Here is a 21,124-nt window from a genome sequence, read left to right on the forward strand (position 1 = left end):
ATTTTGAAGAGAGGATCACAGTTTGTGTGATATTCAGTGTTTTGTTAACTCTTTACTTTACACTCTGGCTTAGATTATGTGTTGATGGATGACTCAGTAAAATACCTTTGTTTAGCTAGATTGTTCTTTATAGAGTTTGCAGTAATACATAAGAAATTCCTCGTAAAGCAATGACTTACATCTCATTTGGCAAGAAATAAATGAGTTCCAGGTTTCACTTCTCCTTGGTTCATGTTCAGTGGAGATGGAGTAAGCAAATGAATATGTATGCTTTAAAATAACTTTGATACGACTTTCAGAAAGTGAATAATATATATTATCTTTCCCCACAGTTTAATTTTGTTGGGAGAATCCTTGGACCTAGAGGACTTACAGCTAAACAACTTGAAGCAGAAACAGGATGTAAAATCATGGTCCGAGGCAAAGGCTCCATGAGGGATAAAAAGAAGGTAAGTCTGTGATAAACAGGCATGTTTTCCAGCATTTTTGCCCCCTTGATTATTAAATCAAGTTCCTCATCTCATAGACATTGTGATCCTCACAGTGAGAACTTTGAAATTGTTTTAAGACATTTTCCTGATTTCTATGTTACCATTTTAATTCAAGAACTGAAGTATCTAAATGATCATTACTCTAGTATGATAACCTGCTTTAATAACTTACAATTTAAGAACTGCCAATAAAAATTTGACTGCTGTGTTTTATGTAAAAATATCCAACTAAAATTTGAAGAAAAAAAAAAAACAAACAAAACCCAAGGCCTTGAGATGTGCCACAGAGTTATAGCACCAGGTCCTTAAGTTTTAGTTGGAGTTTAGTTGGAGGTTTCACATCTCAACCCCTCCACACTTCTTTTTTTAAAAGATCATACCATGATAATTTGCCCAGTTTGGCTACGTTTTAGCTCACTTTTTTGCATAGCTGGGGTTGCAGGTATAACACTGTGCTCAGTTCCTAAAGTGTTTGTTTTTATAGACCCTACATGAGCTTTCCTAGAAGAGTGGGGACAGCTCGTTTCAGCAATGTTTCTTGACTGAAAGCAGCTTTCTAGACATTTTAGTCTAGTAAATGAATCTACTTTCTATTTTTAACCCCTGCTCCTCCAACCACTTCTGTTATTTTGTGTGTAATTGAGAGAGGGAAAGAGAACTCTTGAGGGATTGTTTTGTCAGTTGAATTAATTATTTGATGCTGAACTATTTACTTTAAATATTGTTGTTAGGGAGATTTTATTTCTTTTATCTAGAATGTTAAAATTTCTGTCTGGAGAAAAGAAAAAAGTGATTTTAAATACTGTGAGTTCCATTACTGTTGATCAAAACTGTTATTCTTTTTTTTTTTTTTTTTTTTAAAGATTTATTTATTATGTATACAGAAGAGGGCGCCAGATCTCATTTACAGATGGTTGTAAGCCACCATGTGGTTGCTGGGAATTGAACTCAGGACCTCTGGAAGAACAGTCGGTGCTCTTAACCTCTGAGCCATCTCTCCAGCCCCCAAAACTGTTATTCTTAAGGGTGATTTTATTTTTTTAATATAGTATTTCTTTTAAAGAGCTATCACATGGTAAGTCTGGGGTCCATTTGTGTTGGAACACTTGGTAGAGTTTACATAGGAAATGACTGACCAAGGTTCTGGCTTGGTTCTGATGTGCTGCCACCTAACCACTCAGGTTGACTGCACCGTAGTCCTTAGTTCCCTACAAAGGAGCGGGCAGCAGAAGGTTAGAAGGAAAGCTGATCATATCTCTAATAATGTTTTTTATATAGTTGAATTTAAAGATAGTTTTGTGGGAGTTATAGGATGCTTTTTCCCTAGAACATTTGTAGGTGTTGTATTTATATTTTTTAAAATAAAAATTTGAAACAAACATATTCAGAATTAGATGCATTATAATCTTCTGAAATTTTGGCTCCCATGAGTATGTGGCCTTAGGGTGGCATTGGCTTTAAACAGTACTAATGTAGTTGCCTAAGGACATTGAATGAAGTTTTGATAACTTAAGAGTACACTGGTCTTCACCAGAAAAGTGATGTATATCCACTAGTTAAGAAATACTCTTTTGGGGCTGGAGAGATGGCTTAGAGGTTAAGAGCACTGACTACTCTTCCAGAGGTCCTGAGTTCAATTCCCAGCACCCACATGGTGGCTCAAAACCATCTGTAATGAGATCTGGTGCCCTCTTCTGGCTTGCAGACATACAGAACATTGTATACATAATAAGTAAATCTTAAAAAAAAAAAGAAAGAAATACTGTTTCTTAAAGAAAATATGATTCCCCTTTTCTAAGTTGCTGATAATTTGCGTTGGCCCTTTTAAGTTAAACCCTGGCCATACAGTACTCACAGATGAGAATTAGAAATTATTTTTAGACATGAGTAAAGAATATTTTCTACTGTCTTTGGCAGAATAGAATGATAAAGATTGAGCTTTAATCAGATTGTAGGTTTGAATTTGGTTTTGCCTTGTCTTGTTTGAGGGTTGAATGAGTTATGAATGTAAAGCTCTTAGAACAAGGAGATGGATATTAATAATTAGTCGAATAAATGATCATGGCAATATACACATATATATATAATATATTAAATACAGGCTGGTGGAGATACTTATGTAATAGGAGAAAAGACAATTATTTTACTTTTTTGTAAGTGATAGCATTTCCTATTGTCTGGTGTGGTCACTTTTTAGTGTCCCAGTCATTGTAGGGTTTCTCCAGTGTTGGGAGTTACTAATTCTTAACCTTATTGGTAGAAACCATCCCTAAAATTTTTTTTCCCCCTGTTGTCTATTGAGCTATGAAACCTCTAAGATTATACACATTATATATGTATATATTTTATATATGTATCACATATATAAAGCATGCCTGCCATACATATGCAGAATATATGTATGTATTACACACATATAGAAAACAATAGTAAAATAATGAGAACACCTGAATATGAATTAGTTGCCAAACACATTGTCAGTATTGTTAAAATGCTGTAATGAACCTGCTAACTTGAATGACTTTATGTGAATTTTGTGAGGAATTTATATATAAATTTTTTATCATCAAAATCTTTTCATAATTTTAATTTTGTGGCATATAACTTTTAACCATGTCATATTTGTTTATGATGTGATAATTCATATGTGCTTTTTTTTGCGTGTATGATGTGTATGTGTGTATACAGGCATGTGCTCACATATGTGGGTACATGTATATGACCCACATGGATATAGAGGCCAAAGCTTGATGTCTCAGCTTTTCTTTGATTACTTATGTATTGATTCAGGGTCTCTCACTTGAACTCTCCACCTTATATATTCATTTAGGGTCTCTCATTTGAACATTGAACACTGATTCAGCTAGTCTAGTTGTCTTCATTTCCTGTGTACTGTGATCATGGGTGGGTCCCGTACTCATAGGACTTTTCCATGGGTTCTGGAGATCCAAACTGTTCCTCACCCTTGAAAAGCAATTGCTTTACCACTGAGCCATCTAAGCACTGAGCCATCTTCTCCAACCCAGTGTGCTTTTAAATAAAATGAAAAAGAAAAAAGGTGTTTTCACTTGGTGCTTATCTGTTTGGTAAAAATATAACAAGCAGGAAAGTAATGACATAAATAAGTTAAAATAACAAGGCTAATAAGTATGTTTTAATAGTAAGAATGAAAATTTATCTGTCTTTAATGCTTTTATGTGTATGTGCTAAAATACTAAGAAAGCTAGAAAAACAATCCTTACTGCTTCGTTGACATTTGACAAAAACATTATGATAGAAATGATGTTTGTTGACGGAATCCTTCACTAAACACAACACATACTGTCTTTTATGGAATTCCCTTGCTATTTGGTGAATACTTGGCATTGAGTAAGCATTAGAAAAGATACCTATGAACAGTTGGTCCTGTAGTTCAGGTAATGAAAGAATGATATAGATGGACCCCTCCTTGGCTCCCCCTCCCCCAAAGGTTTGGCAAACAGTGATTATAGGCTGTCCCTGCTTTTAATTCTTTCTGGAAGATAGGTAGTAGCATGTAATTCTAAGATGCTGGTTTTAAGCACATGAGTTAATATGTCAATTTAGTTTTCATTTTCTTGCATTGATAATAATTATTATTGGTGGACTTACCAGCACTGTTTTATTTGTTTTAAAATTTAAGTAGCCAGCAGGATGGAGTCATAGAACCCAAGGACAGGGACTGATAGAATTTGGAATACTAGTAGGAATGTCTTTTCTGTACCAGGAAGCAGTGTCCCAGTTCCTTCATATGTCTGTGGTTGAGTATGCTTGCGATAACAGCATTGCTAGAAAATATAAGTAAAAATCAGCTACTTTGTGGTAATTTCTTCTGATTTAATTCTGTGTATTTTCCATTAGCTCAGTATTTGACACACACTTGTTTCAGATAATCTGGCTTTTATTATTTACATTTTGTAGGTGAAGAAACTTCTATAATGGAGGTTGAGCAATTTCCCAGAGTTGACATGCCAAAAAAGTGGTAGTCAGACCTTGAAGCGGAGCCTACACTGTCTGTCGTTCGATGGGCTACCTTTTAGCTGTAAACTGTTTCCAACTGCAGAAATACTGCAACATTGGAATTCAGGAAGCCAATTTATCGTATTTTATTAAATTCTTTCAGGCTTTCTTTTTTTTCCATGGGTGATAATAGGTTTAAATATTGTTTGACTTAAGGATGAGAAGAAAGCAAGTTATTTTTCATACTCGGAGAACAGGAAGCACCCCTGATATTAGATGTCTAGGGACTTCTTACATTATAATAATCAGCAGTCAGGTCTGTCGGGAGCATTTATTGATACCATGTAATTTGAGCACTATCTCTCTGGAGATTGTGTCCGATTATAGAAGCTATAGAAGTGAACTCCACTGCAGAGGCCAAGCACAGCCCCATCTGTGGTCTCTGTTGAGCTCTAAGCCTTTTTTTCTGATCTCTCTCTCTCAAGTTTGATTAATTTGCTAGAAAGACCTACCCAGAATACCATTTAGGCTTGGCAGTTTGCTATTAAAGGATATTGAAGGGACAGATGAACAGCTTTATGGAATGGATGTCCAGAGTAAGTCATGAGGAAAAGGTAGAGTCTCCATAGCATTTTCTGGGAGTGACACCTTTCAGGCTTTTCTGGTTGTTGAGCTGCATAGAAATTCCCCTAATTCTGTCCTTAAGAGTTTTTGAGGCTTCTTTGGGGAATGGTAATTGGTAACATCATTGGCCATTGATGGTAAAATTATCTTTTATTTCCTTTCTTTTTCTCTTTTTGGAAACAAGAAAGTGTCAGCCTTTTTGGTTAAAATGATGTTAGTTTCCCTGACAACCCACTCACATGCTGGGACTGTTCCATACCTTTTATCATCTATTAACCCATTAATTACAAAGAGTCTAAATGAAAGCTCTTTTGCCAAGAAATGAAGAACAGATATACTCATAATGAATCACAGTATCATACCGGTTATTTCTCATTTGAAATCTTCTAATTGTGTGTTTAAAAAATAGAATATTCAAATATGGAGTGGGGACAGGACCCAATCTAAACATGAAATTCACCTATGTTTTGTATACCTTTCTCTTATACCTTGAGGGTAGTTGTGTACAACTTTGTGTTGTTCACTTAATTTGTGACTACCATCTGTCACACGGGGTCACTTAGAGAATTTTCTGTTTATGACACGTGAATACTCAGGAATATCTGAAGTATTTTAGAGTACTTAATAATTTCTAAGTAGGGAGCTTCAACTTAGGCAGTAATTCTTTGATACTCAGTAGTTTAGGGAGAGAAAGTAATAGAACAGAACTGTATTCTGTACATAACTACTTAGTGATATTTTAATTACATCTATTTACTTAATTTATATCCTTACTGCAGTTTCCCCTCCTTCCTCTGCACTCATCTCCTCCCCCCAACTCCCCCCCCTCCCCCCACTCCTCCTATGTTTCTGTTCAGAAACGGGCAGGTCTCACAAGGGTATCAACAAAACATGACATATCAAGTTGCAGTATGTACTAAGGCTGGGCAACACAGCCTAGTATGAAGAGTAGGTTCCCAAAAAACCAGCCAAAATGTTAAGGAGAGCTCCTGCTCCCACTGTTAGGAGTCCCACAAGTAGACCAAACTACACACTGTCACATATATGCAGAGTGCCTAAGTCGCTCCCATACAGGCTCCCTGGTTGTTGGTTCAGACTCTGAACTCCTATGAGCCCAAGTAAGTTGTTTCTGTGGGTTTTTTTGTGATGTCCTTGACCCTTCTGGCTCATACGGTCCTTTGACTCTTTAGCAGGATTCCCTGAGATCAGCCTGATGTTTGGCTGTGGATCCACTATACCTGAGTTACTGGATGAAGACTGATGACAGTTGGGGTAGTCACCAATCCCAGCACATCCCATAGGCGCTTACTCATTTTTGTGGGATGATAGTTAGTATAGTGACCCAGGAAGTCTTTGTAGGAACACTTTAGATTTCTATTACCAGTCTACAGATCTGTGGGCTCTTCCTTGTCCTAAATGGAAGGGATCAAATGTCCATGCCTGGAAATTCCTGCCTCACATCTCATTCTGTTTAGTCAAATCCTGCTATGATTGACATCTTTAGAATTGATGAAGCTAGGTCAGTCACATCTGTCTTACAGAAGTTCTCAGACTCAGCAGTTTTAGTTAGATCCTGTTCTCTATGAAGGAGGATGTATGGGTGAGAGTCTGCCTGTCATTCTAGAACTGCTAATAGCACCAGCCCATGTCGCTGTCGTCAATACCTGATTCGGGCTCTACATCAGCCTCAAGAGCTAATGAGTGGCATTGGTCCTGTCTCACAGGCTTCGATTAAAGGGGGGTGTAGTAGCCCATTCATTCCCTTGTTTCAAACAAAATATTGCTCTAAATAGAAGCCTACTTATCTCCTTGGCAAATTCACCTGCACTATATGCCATTTCCTTTGGAATGTGAGCTTTCAAAACCACATAAAACTGATTAAAAAAAAAAACACTTTAATTTTTAAAATTAACCTTGTTTGTTTGTATATTTGACCATTTGTCTTGTTTTAGAACTGTGTCCCGTTTAACTGTTTAAGGATGTACAGTATTTTGTGACCGATTTATAAAATGTTACAGACATATTATGTAACAGAAACAGGTAGAATTCTTGAATTTTGTCTTAAAAAATTTAATAGAATATTTTATAAAGTCATTTCTAGGATAGAATTCTTAAATGGTCATGTACTTCTCAAATGTAATTTTTTTTACATTAGTGAGTTATTAACTTATTTCTTCTTCTTATTTATTTATTATTTGTTTGTTCGTTCGTTCATTCATTCATTCATTTATTTTTGGTTTTTCGAGGCAGGGTTTCTCTGTGTAGCTTTGCGCCTGTCCTGGATCTCACTCTGTAGCCCAGGCTGGCCTCGAACTCACAGAGATCCGCCTGGCTCTGCCTCCTGAGTGCTGGGATTAAAGGCGTGCACCACCACCACTTGTCTTTTTTCAGGAGGGCTCTTTCTTACCCCTTTCCTGTTCCTCTCCACTATGTGTTAGATTATTAAAGGAGCAAATTCTAGACATGCAGTTTCAACTTTAAATATTTTATTATGTAGCTCTAAAATAATCTCAATAATAATAATAATAATAATTTTTCTTTATATCACTAAATGTGTAGTCCATACTCATAGTTCTTCTCATGTCCTATAAGTATTCTTTTAAAAAAAATTCTCGTTTAAAGTATATCCAGTCACACACCTTTAATCCCAGCATTAAGTAGGTAGAGGCAGGCAGATTTCTGTCAGTTCAAGGTCAGTCTGGTCTACAGAGTAAGATCCTGTCTCAAACAAAACAAAACAGAACCACCCACAACCCATAAATTGCATCAAGTCTAGTGCCATCTACATCTTCATGGATTGATAGAGCCCTTAAGCCAGTTGTCCTGAGCCCTCAAGCCAGTGGTCCTCAACTTATGGATCATGACCTCTTCGGCAAATCTCTTATCTCCAAAAATATTTACCTTAGGATTCATTATAGTAGCAAATTTGCAGTTATGAAGTAGCAGTGAAAATAATTTTGTGGTTGGGAGTCACCATAACATAACACCATACAGACACTGTACTAAAGGGATGCAGAATTAGGAAGGTTGAGAACCGGTGTCTTACGCCATTCTTCCCTTCCACTCAGCCCCATTCTTTTTTTCTTGATGTTTATTTACAAATGCATGGAAAGGACTTAGTGGTTTTTAAAAACATTTGATTTATTGAGGTGCTGGAGAATGTACCCAAGATGTCTTCTCTACCACTGAACTATACTCAATTATGAATATTTCTAAAAGCAAAGATGGAGTTTATTGTGAGTTTTTAATCCAAATTTAAACACAGACTTTGAAAAAGGGAGAGAGAGACAGGGAAGAGGGTAGTGTTACCTTTCTCAGAATGAGTGGCAGGTCGGGGGAGGAGTAGGAGAGAGACTGGCCCTTTATATGAGGGACTGTGTGTGATCTGTCATGAGAGTTCTATGGCTTTTGATGGTAGCATTTTACATTGCTGCCACCTGTATTTCTTGGATGTTTGTAATGAGAAAAGTTTAGTCAATAAGATCTTTACCTGTCTTCATTTCTCTACTGTAAAAGACAATCTCATGGTGTCATGATAGATAGCAAGTCTGATTTATCCCTGATTGTTGCAATCACTGATTTCCTATTTTTTTTTTTTACTTGTGGCAAAACAGGCCCTGATTCTTACTAGCATGATAGAGTTTTTATGTTAAAAGTCTGAAGAAATGCTCAGTTCTATACTCACTAGCTCTTACATAATAAATCAGTTCCCAGAAATGCTCTAAAGGTGAAGTACGAGGCTTTTTTTTTTTTTTTTTCATTATCATTGTGAATGTATTTTAACAGTTGGGATGTATCTCAGTTCACTGTATCCTCTCTCCCCCTCCTCCCCCAACTGATGTAAAGTGATGATTCATTTGTCCCATGGTAAGATAAAATAATCTTAGTAACAGGAAAAACACTGTTGTCGGTGATGTAGGCAATGAAAGCAATTTACCCTGCTATTCTCATATCCATATAAATTACTCTCTTAAAATACTTAAAATAGTGGTAGTTAGAAACATCATACAGGTCCATTGCCTTGATTTATGCTTTAAAATATTTATATGCTTTCAAAATCAAATGTATCTGGTTGGTAAATTTTGAGAGAATTTTTGCTTTTATCCCACTTTACTAATTCTGTCCCTTACCATTGGATAGATTTTTTTCTTTCATTTGAATTTTTCCTTTAATTTCATCTTGTAAAAAGCCTTTCTTACACGTATTTGTGTATAGGAGTGGGATGAGGTTGTGTGGTGAGTGTGTGCCACGATGCTCATGTGGTGTCAGAGAACACTTTATTGGAGTTGTTTCTCTGTTTCGCCTTGTGAGGTCTAGAGATTGAACCCAGGTCTGTACCCACTGACTACCCTCACTAGCTTGCCCTACCTCCTCCTCTTCTCCTCATCACCTGTCTTCTTCCTTATACTCTGCAGTTGTGGAGCAGTGGCACATATGCTTAGGTGTATCTGCTGCTGCACACTGGGTAATTTTTCATTGGTTCCATAGATGGCGAGATATATATATACACACACACACACACACATATATACATACACATTTTTTTACACCTTGTTTTATTACTATTTTTTACTTCACACCATTGTTTACATCACTTAGTAGGAACACATCTATTTAGATAATGTTTCTTTTAAGCTGCTTCACATTCACTTGTGGTATATCACCACTCTTTCTAATCTTTCGCTGTTGCACATACAAATGATACTGTATTAAATTTCTTTTATGTTTATTTGTACATGTAGTTACCAGTTTATAATTACATTCTGATATATATATATATATATATATATATATATATATATATATATATAGCTAATTTCTGCATTGTATCACCAACAGAATTAATTACAGACATTGAGGAGAAACCAATTATATATAGTTATGCCTTGGACTGGACATTAAGTGTTGACTTTTTCAGAGAATCCTTAGTTGAAAAAGGCTGTACTTTGTAAGGAATGTTTTTTCTCTCTGTACTTACATTCTTGTCTTACTATCCATTACTGATTACTTTTTTAAAAAAATATTTTGTACTTTCATTTTTGGCAATTTCATAAAAGTATACAACTTAACCTTGGTCATATGGGATTCAAATTATCCCTTCCTACTCACCCTAATTCCCTCAACACATCTCCTGTGTACTTTAATGTTATTCTTTTAAAACATTTGTTTTTATACATATCCTCTGGAACTAGAGTTCTGGGCCACTGTGAGTCTCCAGGTGAATGCTGAGAATTGAGCCCAGGTCCTCTGAAAGAACAACAAATGCTCTTAACCACTAAGCCATTTTGTAGTTTGGAAAGTTTCTCAGGTCCTGCCAGGTGCATCCTCCCTCACAATCCCCAGTCCTGTGGCCCGCTTATAAAATAATCATTCAGAAGCTTATAACTGTTTGGCCATTAGCTCAGGCTATTACTAACTTTTATACTTAAATTAACCCATAATATTTACTTATGTTTAACCATATGAATTCTCTTGTAGGTTGAAGATTTTATGGATACTGGATGATGAATTTCTAGACATTAGGAACAAGACATTGACTGTGGGTGGTTGAGGGTTGCCATAGTGAAAAGTTGGAGGTCAAAGGCTGTGTTGACATTGAATGCAAGGTTGAATGCTATGTTAAAGAAATTCATTTTCCTTTTGGAAGCAGTTTAATATAATATGCTAATTGTAAGAAATGGGCTGAAGGGAAGTCACAAATGATCTTGAAACTTCAGATAACCCACTTAGAAATTCTATTCTTGTAGTAAACTAAGATTAGTGTCTTTGAATTCTCAGTTCTTTGATCTTTTTGTGGATAGAAATTTTATCTTTAATTTACACATAGTTGATACTTTTATGGGGTACAATTTGTCATTTTATTAGGGTATACAATGTTTACCCATCCAGTCAGCATCAAGTTTCTTTGTGTTAAGAAAATTTGCTGGGTGGTAGTGGCACACGCCTTGAATCCCAGCACTGGGGAGATAGAAGCAGATGAATATCTGAGTTCCAGGCTATCCTGGTCTACAAAGCAAGTTCCAGGACAACCAGGGCTGTTAACAGAGAAAACCCTGTCTTGAAAAACAAAACAAACAAAAAAAAAAAAAAAGAAAGAAAGAAAAAAGAAAAGATGCATTCAGGATCATCTATCTTAGCAGTCCTTTGGCCGTACTACCATATTAAATTAATAGCACATCTCCATCCCTCAGAGCCTTTTGCTATACTCTACACTGCCAGTCTTAGATGTCTATGTAGCTGACAGCTAATAATTTGATTTAGTTATGTGCTGGCTAGATTTATGTCAACATGACACAGGCTAGAGTTACCTGAAAGGAGGGAACTTCAGTTGAGAAAGTGTCTCCATAAGATCTGGCTGTAAGTCATTTTCTTAATTAGCAATTGATAGAAGAGGGTTCAGCCCATTGTGGATGGGACCATCCCTGGGCTGGTGGTCTTAGATTCTGTAAGAAAGCAGGCTGAGCAAGTTGTAAGGAGCAACCTGGTAAGTAGCACTCTTCTATGGCCTCTGCATTAGCTTGTGCCTCCAATCCCTGCCCCTCATGAGTTCTGACCTCATTGCTTTTAATGATGAACTGTTCTGTGGACCTGTGAGTGAGACAAACCCTTTCCTCACCGACTTGCTTTTGGTCTTGTGTTTTTTGTCAGTTGGAGATATGGTGAACTTTGAAAGTGGTTGGTTTTTAAAGCAGAAAGAAACCTACCCTATTGGTTACTTTTAAATTACTATAGTCAGGTAATTGACAAATGTGATTTCAGAGAGGAAGGCTATGTACTATCTCATGGTTCAGGGGATGTAGTCTTTTCACAGCATCCATTTTGGAAAGTGCTTAGTGTGGCTTGCTTTTCATATTTCAGCCAATGAGGAAACAGCTCTGGTGAAAGTGGGGCCAGGATAAGCTCTCAAGCTCACCTCAGTAGTGTGTGTCTGCCAGCTGTACCTAACTTCCTAAAGGCTCCATATCCTCCCCAAAGAGGAGTGGGGGGAACAAGTGTTCAGACACATGAACCCTTGGAACATTTGTTCTTCGGCAAAAGACTAACTCCATTCTCTTCAAACCATCTATGATAAAAGACCACTGTAAGAAAAAAACTCACTGGAGACAATCTCTCTGTTAAATGCAATAAAATTACCTATCACAGAAATGTACTTTTTTTTTTTTTTTTTTTTTTTTTTTTTGAGCAGAACCGAAATTTATTATAAGCCACTGTCGTCCTAGGGACCTCCATACTATATATATATATATATATATATATATATATATATATATATATATATATATATATATATAGCGCCTCTATGGTTCTATGGGTTGTGGTCTGATTGTTCTTTATTTTATATCTAGAACCCACTTATGAGTGAGTACATACCATGACTGTCTTTCTGGGTTTGGGTTACCTCACTCAGGATGATTTTTTCTAGTTCCATCCATTTGCCTGCAAATTTCATGCTTTCATTGTTTTTCTCTGCTGAGTAGTACTCCATTGTGTGTATGTACCACATTTTTTTTCATCCATTCTTCCGTTGATGGGCATCTAGGTTGTTTCCAGGTTCTGGCTATTACAAATAGTGCTGCTATGAACATAGCTCAGCATGTATCTTTATGGTATGAATCAGCATTCCTTGGGTATATGCCCAAGAGTGGGATGGCTGGGTCTTGAGGTAGTTCGATTCCTAATTTTCTGAGAAACCGCCATACTGATTTCCACAGTGGTTGTACAAGTTTACATTCCCACCAACAGTGGAGGAGTGTTTCCTTTGCTCCACATCCTCTCCAATATTGGCTGTCATTGGTGTTTTTGATTGTAGCCAAGAAATGTGCTTTTTTAAGGCAATTTAATCTTTGAAAATTTGCAAACAAACAAACAAACAAACAAAATGGCCAGTCAGAATGCGGTCAGGGTTTTGTAAATCTCCTTGACTTACCCGTTTGCAGTCTACAGTGTAGCTTGTGGCATCTTCAGATTATTTCAAGGTTGTTAACTTGCTCCAGTGGTGCCTGTACACTGCTTTTGTTATCATGTGTGTTTGAAAAATAGAAAATAACTTTAGAACATTGACTAGATTTTTTAGCTCCATTTCTTTTTACATGTTCACTATGGAATCAAGGACTTGGAGAATTTCAAATAATTATTTTATTTTGATGTATAATCATTAAGATTGTGAGGCAATTTTTAAGGGTGAAAAGATGGGCCCAAAATAGAATTATCTTTGTTTATTAAAATGAAGTAACATTTTAAGTAACCTGTAAAACTTAATTACTCTGCCATAGATCTAATCACAGGGTAAGTTAATTGTCCATGTCTAATGAAATCAGACATGAGTTTCAGTAAAGGGAGAGTCCATCTTATCACTAGATACTCTTAATAAGCCTTTAAAAATTAAGTCTTGATTGGATTACAGTCTGTTTAGTTAGGGAATATTTGAATACCTTGTAGTTTGGTAACATATGGCACATATTCTTTCTAAAATGTTCAGTTTAGTGGTGACAGAATTGATAGGGAAGTGCCATTTGTCTATATCACTGTGCTGTATTGCTTGGTTTTCCTTTCCATAATACTGTAATGAAGAACTTAAGTTCGAAAACATCTTTAGCCATGTTAACAGCAAATTATTGGGCAATTTCATGAGCCTAGTGAGCCACTCTATATTCTATCCCTAGTAGGTTTTTTTTTTTTAATTTAGTCCTTCAGCTGTGAAACACTGCTATTGCAAATTTTGTTGTTCTTTAATTTTAAAATGTTTGAATTGTATAACACTCTTAGTTGCAATAAAATTAGCTATTAAAGAAATGGGCTTTTTAAGACAAATGAAATTCTTTTATTTTGAAGATGTTTTATTTATTATATATTTTAGAGGCTGGGTATTATACCTATGGTCTTTTACATACTAAGCATATGTTAGAACCAGGATGTTATCACTGCCTACTCTTTTTAACAATTGAAATGGGGAACTCTCAAGACACTCTAATGATTGTTATCTTTGAAACTAATAGAATTAATTTCTGACTGGTACTATCACCGTCTCATTCAAGTTGTGAGATCACTGAGCAAACTCCTAGGACTGGAGCTTGGTTCCCAGCACCCAAAGCAGGTGCCTCACAACTGCATGCAGCTCCAGCTCCAGGTATCTAAAGCCACTTCTGGATTCTGGGAGCATAAGCACACACGTGCATAGATAGATATACATTTAAAATAAAATACATAGGGGTCTTTTGCTTGTTTAAAATTTTTTAAGAAGTAGTACAGTGAATTTCTGCACTCTTTTAATGTATGTTTGGTGTAATTTTTTAACATTTTGTTTTTGGGGGGCACACATAGCTGATCATCATTATTTGCAATATTTCTACTTGTAATTTCACTATCTTGCTAAAACTTATTTGTAATTAAAAAATGAGTATTTGTGACACTTAGCATTTATTTAGTCATGAAAACAGGCATACTGACAGAGAGGAATCATCTAATTGTGATTATGGCAAATATATTACATATATAAATATAATATTTGCCATGGTGTTAGGAATCATTTGGTGGGAAATAAACATTGATAATTGTCAAATGAGGTTGCTGATAGTATTTTGAAATGGTGCATTCTGTATGCTGAGGTATGTATGTGTAAATCCACACATTATCTTTCATGCACTCTATTGTCCTTAGCTACAAGATAAATCATGGTAATCTCTTTGAAAAAGGTCAGGATTCCTGATGTTTGTCCCTGGTTTCTCAGATTGCCCTAAATCCTTGGTACTGACTTTGTACAATTAGAAACTAGTTTAAGTGCTCTATATTCACAAGGGTGTTATTGTTGGTTGCTGTTAGCTAGTCTAAGCCTGTGCTTTTTTTGTAAAGTAAAATTTTAGAACCATATTGTTCAGTAAGATCTGTTTGTGTCACTGTAACCAAATGTATTAAAAATAAGTAGTATATTATGAGTAGAAGCTTATTACTCTTGTTGAGGTTGTAAAATTCCCAAGATAAGGCACTAGCAGGCTCAGTATTTGCCGAGTGTTAGGCTCCATAGGAACCTCCACTGATGTTGTCCTCCACAGAAAAGAAATGTGGTTGAACAGATGGAAGGAACAAAAAGGGAGATATTTCCCTCCTTTTGAGGGCAGAATACCTCCTAAAAGATCCAACTTGCCGCTGTTGTATTGAGGATTTTCTTACTCTGAATTTGGGGCAGCAAATCCAGACTATATCATATCACTAGTTTACATATGGCTGTAAAAATGAAAGCCACGAGGAAAGAAAAAGCTAAACAGTTACATGATTTGGTTGATGTCTTCAGTGGTGACACATGGCTCCTTTTGTATAGGAAAAGTGAGGTCTATTTCCACTGATAACATTTTGTTGTTCAAGGGTGGCTTTTTCAGGGTAAATTTGTAAGCTTAGCAATATGTAATGTCTTTTTTAACTTGGTACTTTGAAATAATCTTAAAATTGAAAGAACTCTCCCAAGCCCATTATTTCACCTCATCACTAATGTATATACAAGCCTTTTAACTCTGGGCCTAAGTAATATTTTATAGTGTTTAAATATTTTTTAATTATTATTGACTCTGTATGTATGATATGTTTGTACAATGATTTGGTTTGGTTTGTGTGTGTGTGTGTGTGTGTGTGTGTGTGTGGGGTTGTCAGTGGGCAACTTGGTGCAGTTTGTTCTCTTGTTCCATCTTTAATAAAGATGGTTCTGGGTACCAAACTCAGTTGGCCAGGCTCATATTGCAAGCACCTTTACCTGCTGAGCCATCTTGCTGATCCTACATTTTATTGTGTGTTTTAGGTTATTAATTACTGATATCATTAAATTAAATCATCAAAAAATTATAATAGGAATAATTTTTTAAAGACAGCGTTGTATTCTTTAGCTCAGGCTAGCCTGGAACTTACTAAATAGCTCATACTGGCCTAAACTAAAGACAGTTCTGCCTCAGATTACCTATTATGTTTAAACTTCAGACATGGTGGTAGGGCTAGAATATATATGTTCTTCTGTTTGGTAGTTTTCCTTGCTTCCCATCCAGTGCTTCTGTGTACTCATTTAGGAAGTTACAAAAGAGATAGATGGCAGCTGCAATGTATTCGGGATGTTTATGACATTGCGAAAGTGGGTGGGGGAGCTTAAGGCAGAGATGCTCTGAGACAATAGTTGTTTAATGAGTTTGCTTGTATGTACAAGAGAAGAGAATGGGCCTGATTGCTCACAATCTGAAGCCTGAAAATGCATTTTTCTGGATCTGTGTATTTGCATATCTAATTGCTATGTAATCAAAACTAAGTGAACTGTAGCTACTTCAAACTTTAAAATGAAAGGCAATCATCCTTCTGGGGAGGAGGGGGACCCCCTAACTTCTAAGCTAGCCTGAATATTAGCATTATAGTGCTCTTATGCTTAATTATAGGTGTCTGGCTGAGCAGTAAATGTATGCTTGTGTAATAAAGAAGTGAATGTGACTCTGACACACAGTGGAGCTCTGTTGTAACAGCCTGAGCTTTGAAAGCCATTGCTGTGTATCCATTGTGTGTTTGGGTGATAAGGGATGGTGCTAGAATGACTATTAATTACCTGCTTTGTTTGACATGAAGAGCAGTGGTTACACCAATGACCTCACTCATCTACAACTAAAACTTGCATTGCACAACTAGACTATGCTTGGTTTTCTGGTGGGAGGACCCCCCCCACACACACACAGTTAGTTGATGGCTTTGTTTTTTGCAAACCCTTTGTGGTTAAACCTGTTTACCATAATATGAGTCTTTGGGTTATTGTACATTTCCCTTCTCACTGCATTATTAATTTGAGAGATGCTATATTCTTAAAAGTCCTTAAATGTCAGAGAGTTTTATAGCCATTAATTTCAAGGTTTTCAGACTACTTAAACCTCTTTTGAATTTACACATCTAACACAGGCTTAAAACATATTTTAGTTTCAATTAGTGTCAAGCCCATTCTTCTTAGTTATTCAGTCCCTGTGGAAAAGATACATTCAGCCTGAGACCAAAATCTTTAAGATTCAAGGATTTGCGTTGAGCCAGGAGACTACTGCAACCACCTCCCCCCCCCCAAAAAAAAAACCATAATCACCTTAAACTATTTTTTCTCATTTCAGAAGTTTCCCTTTTTTCTTTAAAAAAAAAAGTTTATTCTAAATCTAGAATTTATGATTATTAAACTTTGTTTTTAAAAACATTGTTTACTGAAAATTTTCTCTCATTCTTACGATAAAGGCTTTATAAACTATTAGTTGAGGTGGAATTAACAGATGTTTCAGTTACTGTCATGAAGTTTTACCTCTTTAATTAAGATTTAATTTGTTGAAGCCAGGCATAGTGTGTGTGTATGCACATATATACACACCTGCCTGTGTGTGAGTGTACCTGTGCCAAGGCACACTTGTGCTGCACACTTGTGGAGATCAGAGGACAACTTTCAGGAGTTGTTTCTCACCTTCCACTGTAGATTCCAGAGACCAAACTCAGGTGACCAGGCTATCATGGCCACCTCTTTTTCCTGCTGAAACAGCTTTCCTACCCTTTAGTATCCTTCCCCCTCCCTTTTGTATGTGTGGGTGTGTATTCATGTGTGTGCATGTGAAGGCCAAAAGCCAACCTTAGGTATTATTATTCAGACACTGTCCATTATTTTTTGAGTAGGATTTCTGATTGGTGTGAGGTTAAGCCACCCATCCCCATCTACTAGTGCTAGAATTACCATGATGCTACTGAGCCTGTGGTTTGTACCCAGAGTCTGGGGACTGAACTGAGGTCCTCGAGGTTGTGCAGAAGGCACGTTTTTTGACTGAGCTGTCTTCCCACCCTATCGATTATGCTTTAAGATCACACCTACCTTTAGTCACTTCCTCCTCACTGGCTAGTAGTTCTGTGGGGTGGACTGCATGTGTATGCCCTCTTGTTACCTAGAAGTATTTTCCGGGAAGAAACTAGAGGATCAGTTCAGTACTGGGACGATTTAAGGGTAAAGTACCCAGGAGAATGGTTAGGAGAATGGTTTTGAGAATGGGCAGTGAGTGTTGAAGCTGTTACACAGCTGTAACATGGAATTTGAGTGGCTACATCATTTTGAATAGAGACAAAGCTGTACTTGCTGTCTAGGAAAAAGCCCTGGTTGTCAGGAGAAAGAGTGTTATAATCAGCCCCAAGGCCACAGCTGCTTGATGTTTGAATGCTGAGCTATTGCTAGTCCCTATGAGGGAAAGCTTTGAATTGTCAGTGTAAGAATTTGGGGACTTCTTGTTGTGAATGTATAAATTTCTGTTAGGACAACTTCCTACAAGTAACTGAAGAAAGAACTTCAGAATTCCAAGTGAAGTTCTTGGAGGAAGGATGTTAGTATACAAAATACGTGTAGGCCTGGCTTTTGGGCCTCTTGACAGCACAGTGAGTAGCATGAAGTTTACCGGGAGGAATCCCTAATGCCATTGATAGAGAGGGGGCAGAAGAGATGAAGAGAGTCCTCAGATTTTCCTACAGGATTCACAGTGTGCTTGAAAGAACTTAAATGATCTGAGCTGAAGGTGTGACACTGAGGCCATTTGTTGTACTAGAGCAGAGCTTACATAGTTCTCCATTGACCAGCATGATTGCCTACTAGGAACCACATTTTCTTCAAAGTAAACTAGAATGGAACCTATACTGTGTCATAGAGTAAGAAAAGATGAGAATTGTGTAATTCAAGCTTTGGCCATCAAGGAATTAAATACCAAATATTTTGAAAATAAGCAACACAACTCTCTGTGACTTATTGGCCAAGACATAGGGAGGAACCAGAAAGCAATTTAGTTGAATGATTGTAAAATTACAAGACAGCAAAATTTATGAGGTTAAAAATTTTGTTTAGAGGGAAATTTTATCTATAGATGTTCTACAGGCTTAGAAGCATCAAACATCAATAATCTAAGCTTAGTATAACTAAAAAGAAACTAAGAAATGTAAGCTGAAAGTTACTGAAATTGAAAAAGGACAATAAAGAAATGTAAAGAAACTGAATGTTGTTTTAGAATATCAGCACAATAGATAAAGCTTTAATTAGGTTGATTCATAACAGATAGAGAATACTGAAAACCAGTTATCTGAAAAAAATGGAGGACGGTATACTAAAGATCCTCTTGAGGGAATAGATAACATGAACACAGTTTTGAGACAGGGTCTAATGTAACCCAGGATTACTTTGAACTCTTGATCCTCCTGCAACACTAGCTCTGGAATTTCAGGTATGTGCCAGTATATCTCGCTGCATGAGGAAGTTTGGGACAAAATTAGGCAATTTAGATGAGAAGAATAGATTCTTTGAAAAACAAATTATAAAAAATATAAAAAGTAACAAATCTTTTTTTTTTTTTTTTTTTTTTTTTTTTTTTTTTTTTTTTTTTTTTTGGTTTTTCGAGACAGGGTTTCTCTGTGTAGCAAATCCAATAAAAACACTGTACTGAAGTGTATGTTGGATGCTTGTTGGCATGCTCACTGTGTATCGTTGTAGAAGAGAAGTCTTGTCAGATTCAGGAGTCTCGTTACAGTTTGCAGTTTTTTCTTTAGTGATAGAAGGCTTGAGCTAGAAATCAGCTTGAGATGGAAAATTAGGAGTCCCTCATAGAGGTGTGTTTTCACTTTGTAAGGAACACTGAAGTAGATAAAGAGCTAGGAGAAGGAAGCAATAAAGAGCATGCTTTGATAGGTAGGACATTTATTGAACGAGGATGTAAAGATTAACTCAGGTTGTTTCTCTGAAAATTAGCAAAATATGCATTAAACTGAAAAACAATGTATTTGTTGTCTTTAATTGCAGTGCCATTTTAATAGTTTTTTCTAGAGTTAATCTTTTCATTGTATTCTAATACACACTAAAGGAAGATATCAACTTGCAGTTTCTTTATTTTCGATGTTTTTTTTTTTTATGTCATGTCTATGCTGTCATGAGTGTTGATAATATCGGAACTTTAAGAATGATCATATTTCCTCCTAAGCTACTGGAAGTTTTAATATGTGTTGTTTCAGGGACTATGAAAAGACTGGTTTTTATCTTACCTAAACTAACAACTTAGTTTGTTGGCACAGTTCAACACATGTTTATAGAAGAAACGGGCTTCAGTGCTTCCTGACTAGAAGCCAGACTTTCTGATTGACGGAAGGGCAGGAGCCGTGTCCTCGTATTTACAGCTAGTTCTCTGAGTCTGTGTACCAGGGATGCTGCAGAGAGTTGTTACTTCTGCTTCTGTCATCATATCATCACATCTGTAAAGGGGAGCATTGGCCAAGGGACCAGGACCATCTAAGCAAGCAGTAGACAAGATGGTCCGACCCCATCGTCTTTTTGGGTTTTGTTGTTGTTGTTTTTTGAGACGGGGTTTTCTCTGTGTAGTTTGGTGCCTGTCCTGGATCTTGCTTTGTAGACCAGGCTGGCCTCGAACTCACAGAGATCCGCCTGGCTCTGCCTCCCGAGTGCAGGGATTAAAGGTGTGCACCACCACTGCTCAGCCTTCTTAATATCCTCTGTGGCTAGAAACTTATTTGAAAAAATGGCTAAGCCTTACTCTCTGGGTGGCTTGGTGAGGATTAAAGTATCCGGATCACAGCAGCAATAGTTAGACAAGAGCAGCAGTATTCTACTGACATTAATAAGACATGTCCGGCTTCAAAAATGTTGCTGTGTTATTTAAGTGTCTTAGAATTTGTCCTTGAAATAACTGAGTGGGTAAAAATGCTTGCTGTACAAGTATGACAAAGTGATTTCAAACCCTGGAAATCCACAGTGGGAGAATGGGTTCTCTAGAGTTGTCCCCCGACTTCCCCTTGCAGGATCTGGCGAATGCACCCCCCCCCATATACATCATACACACAATAAATAATATATGAAATGTAAAAAATGGAACTCTTAGAATGACTGAAATATTGCAAATAAGTAGAATGAAGTGTAGATACAGTGTAGATGTTGAAACATTAGGAAAAGTACAGTGAAAGATTTTAGAGTTAGGACTTTGAAAAACATACATGATGTTTTTGTTTGTAAAATA

At 36.6% G+C, this 21,124-nt stretch overlaps 1 protein-coding gene across 5 annotated transcripts in view; it reads left to right on the forward strand.

Annotated features, from left to right (window-relative positions):
- The window catches only part of Qki (QKI, KH domain containing RNA binding), a 132,834-nt gene that overhangs the window by 56,583 nt on the left and 55,127 nt on the right, over window positions 1-21,124 (forward strand). For all 5 annotated transcript variants that reach the window (XM_028866651.2, XM_028866654.2, XM_028866650.2 and 2 more), the window contains exon 3: window positions 333-449. In XM_028866651.2, the coding sequence (XP_028722484.1) occupies window positions 333-449 (117 nt within the window). The remainder of the gene's footprint in view (window positions 1-332; window positions 450-21,124) is intronic.

The sequence above is a fragment of the Peromyscus leucopus genome, chromosome 8a, assembly GCF_004664715.2.
Source record: "Peromyscus leucopus breed LL Stock chromosome 8a, UCI_PerLeu_2.1, whole genome shotgun sequence".
NCBI classification, from domain to species: Eukaryota; Metazoa; Chordata; class Mammalia; order Rodentia; family Cricetidae; genus Peromyscus; species Peromyscus leucopus.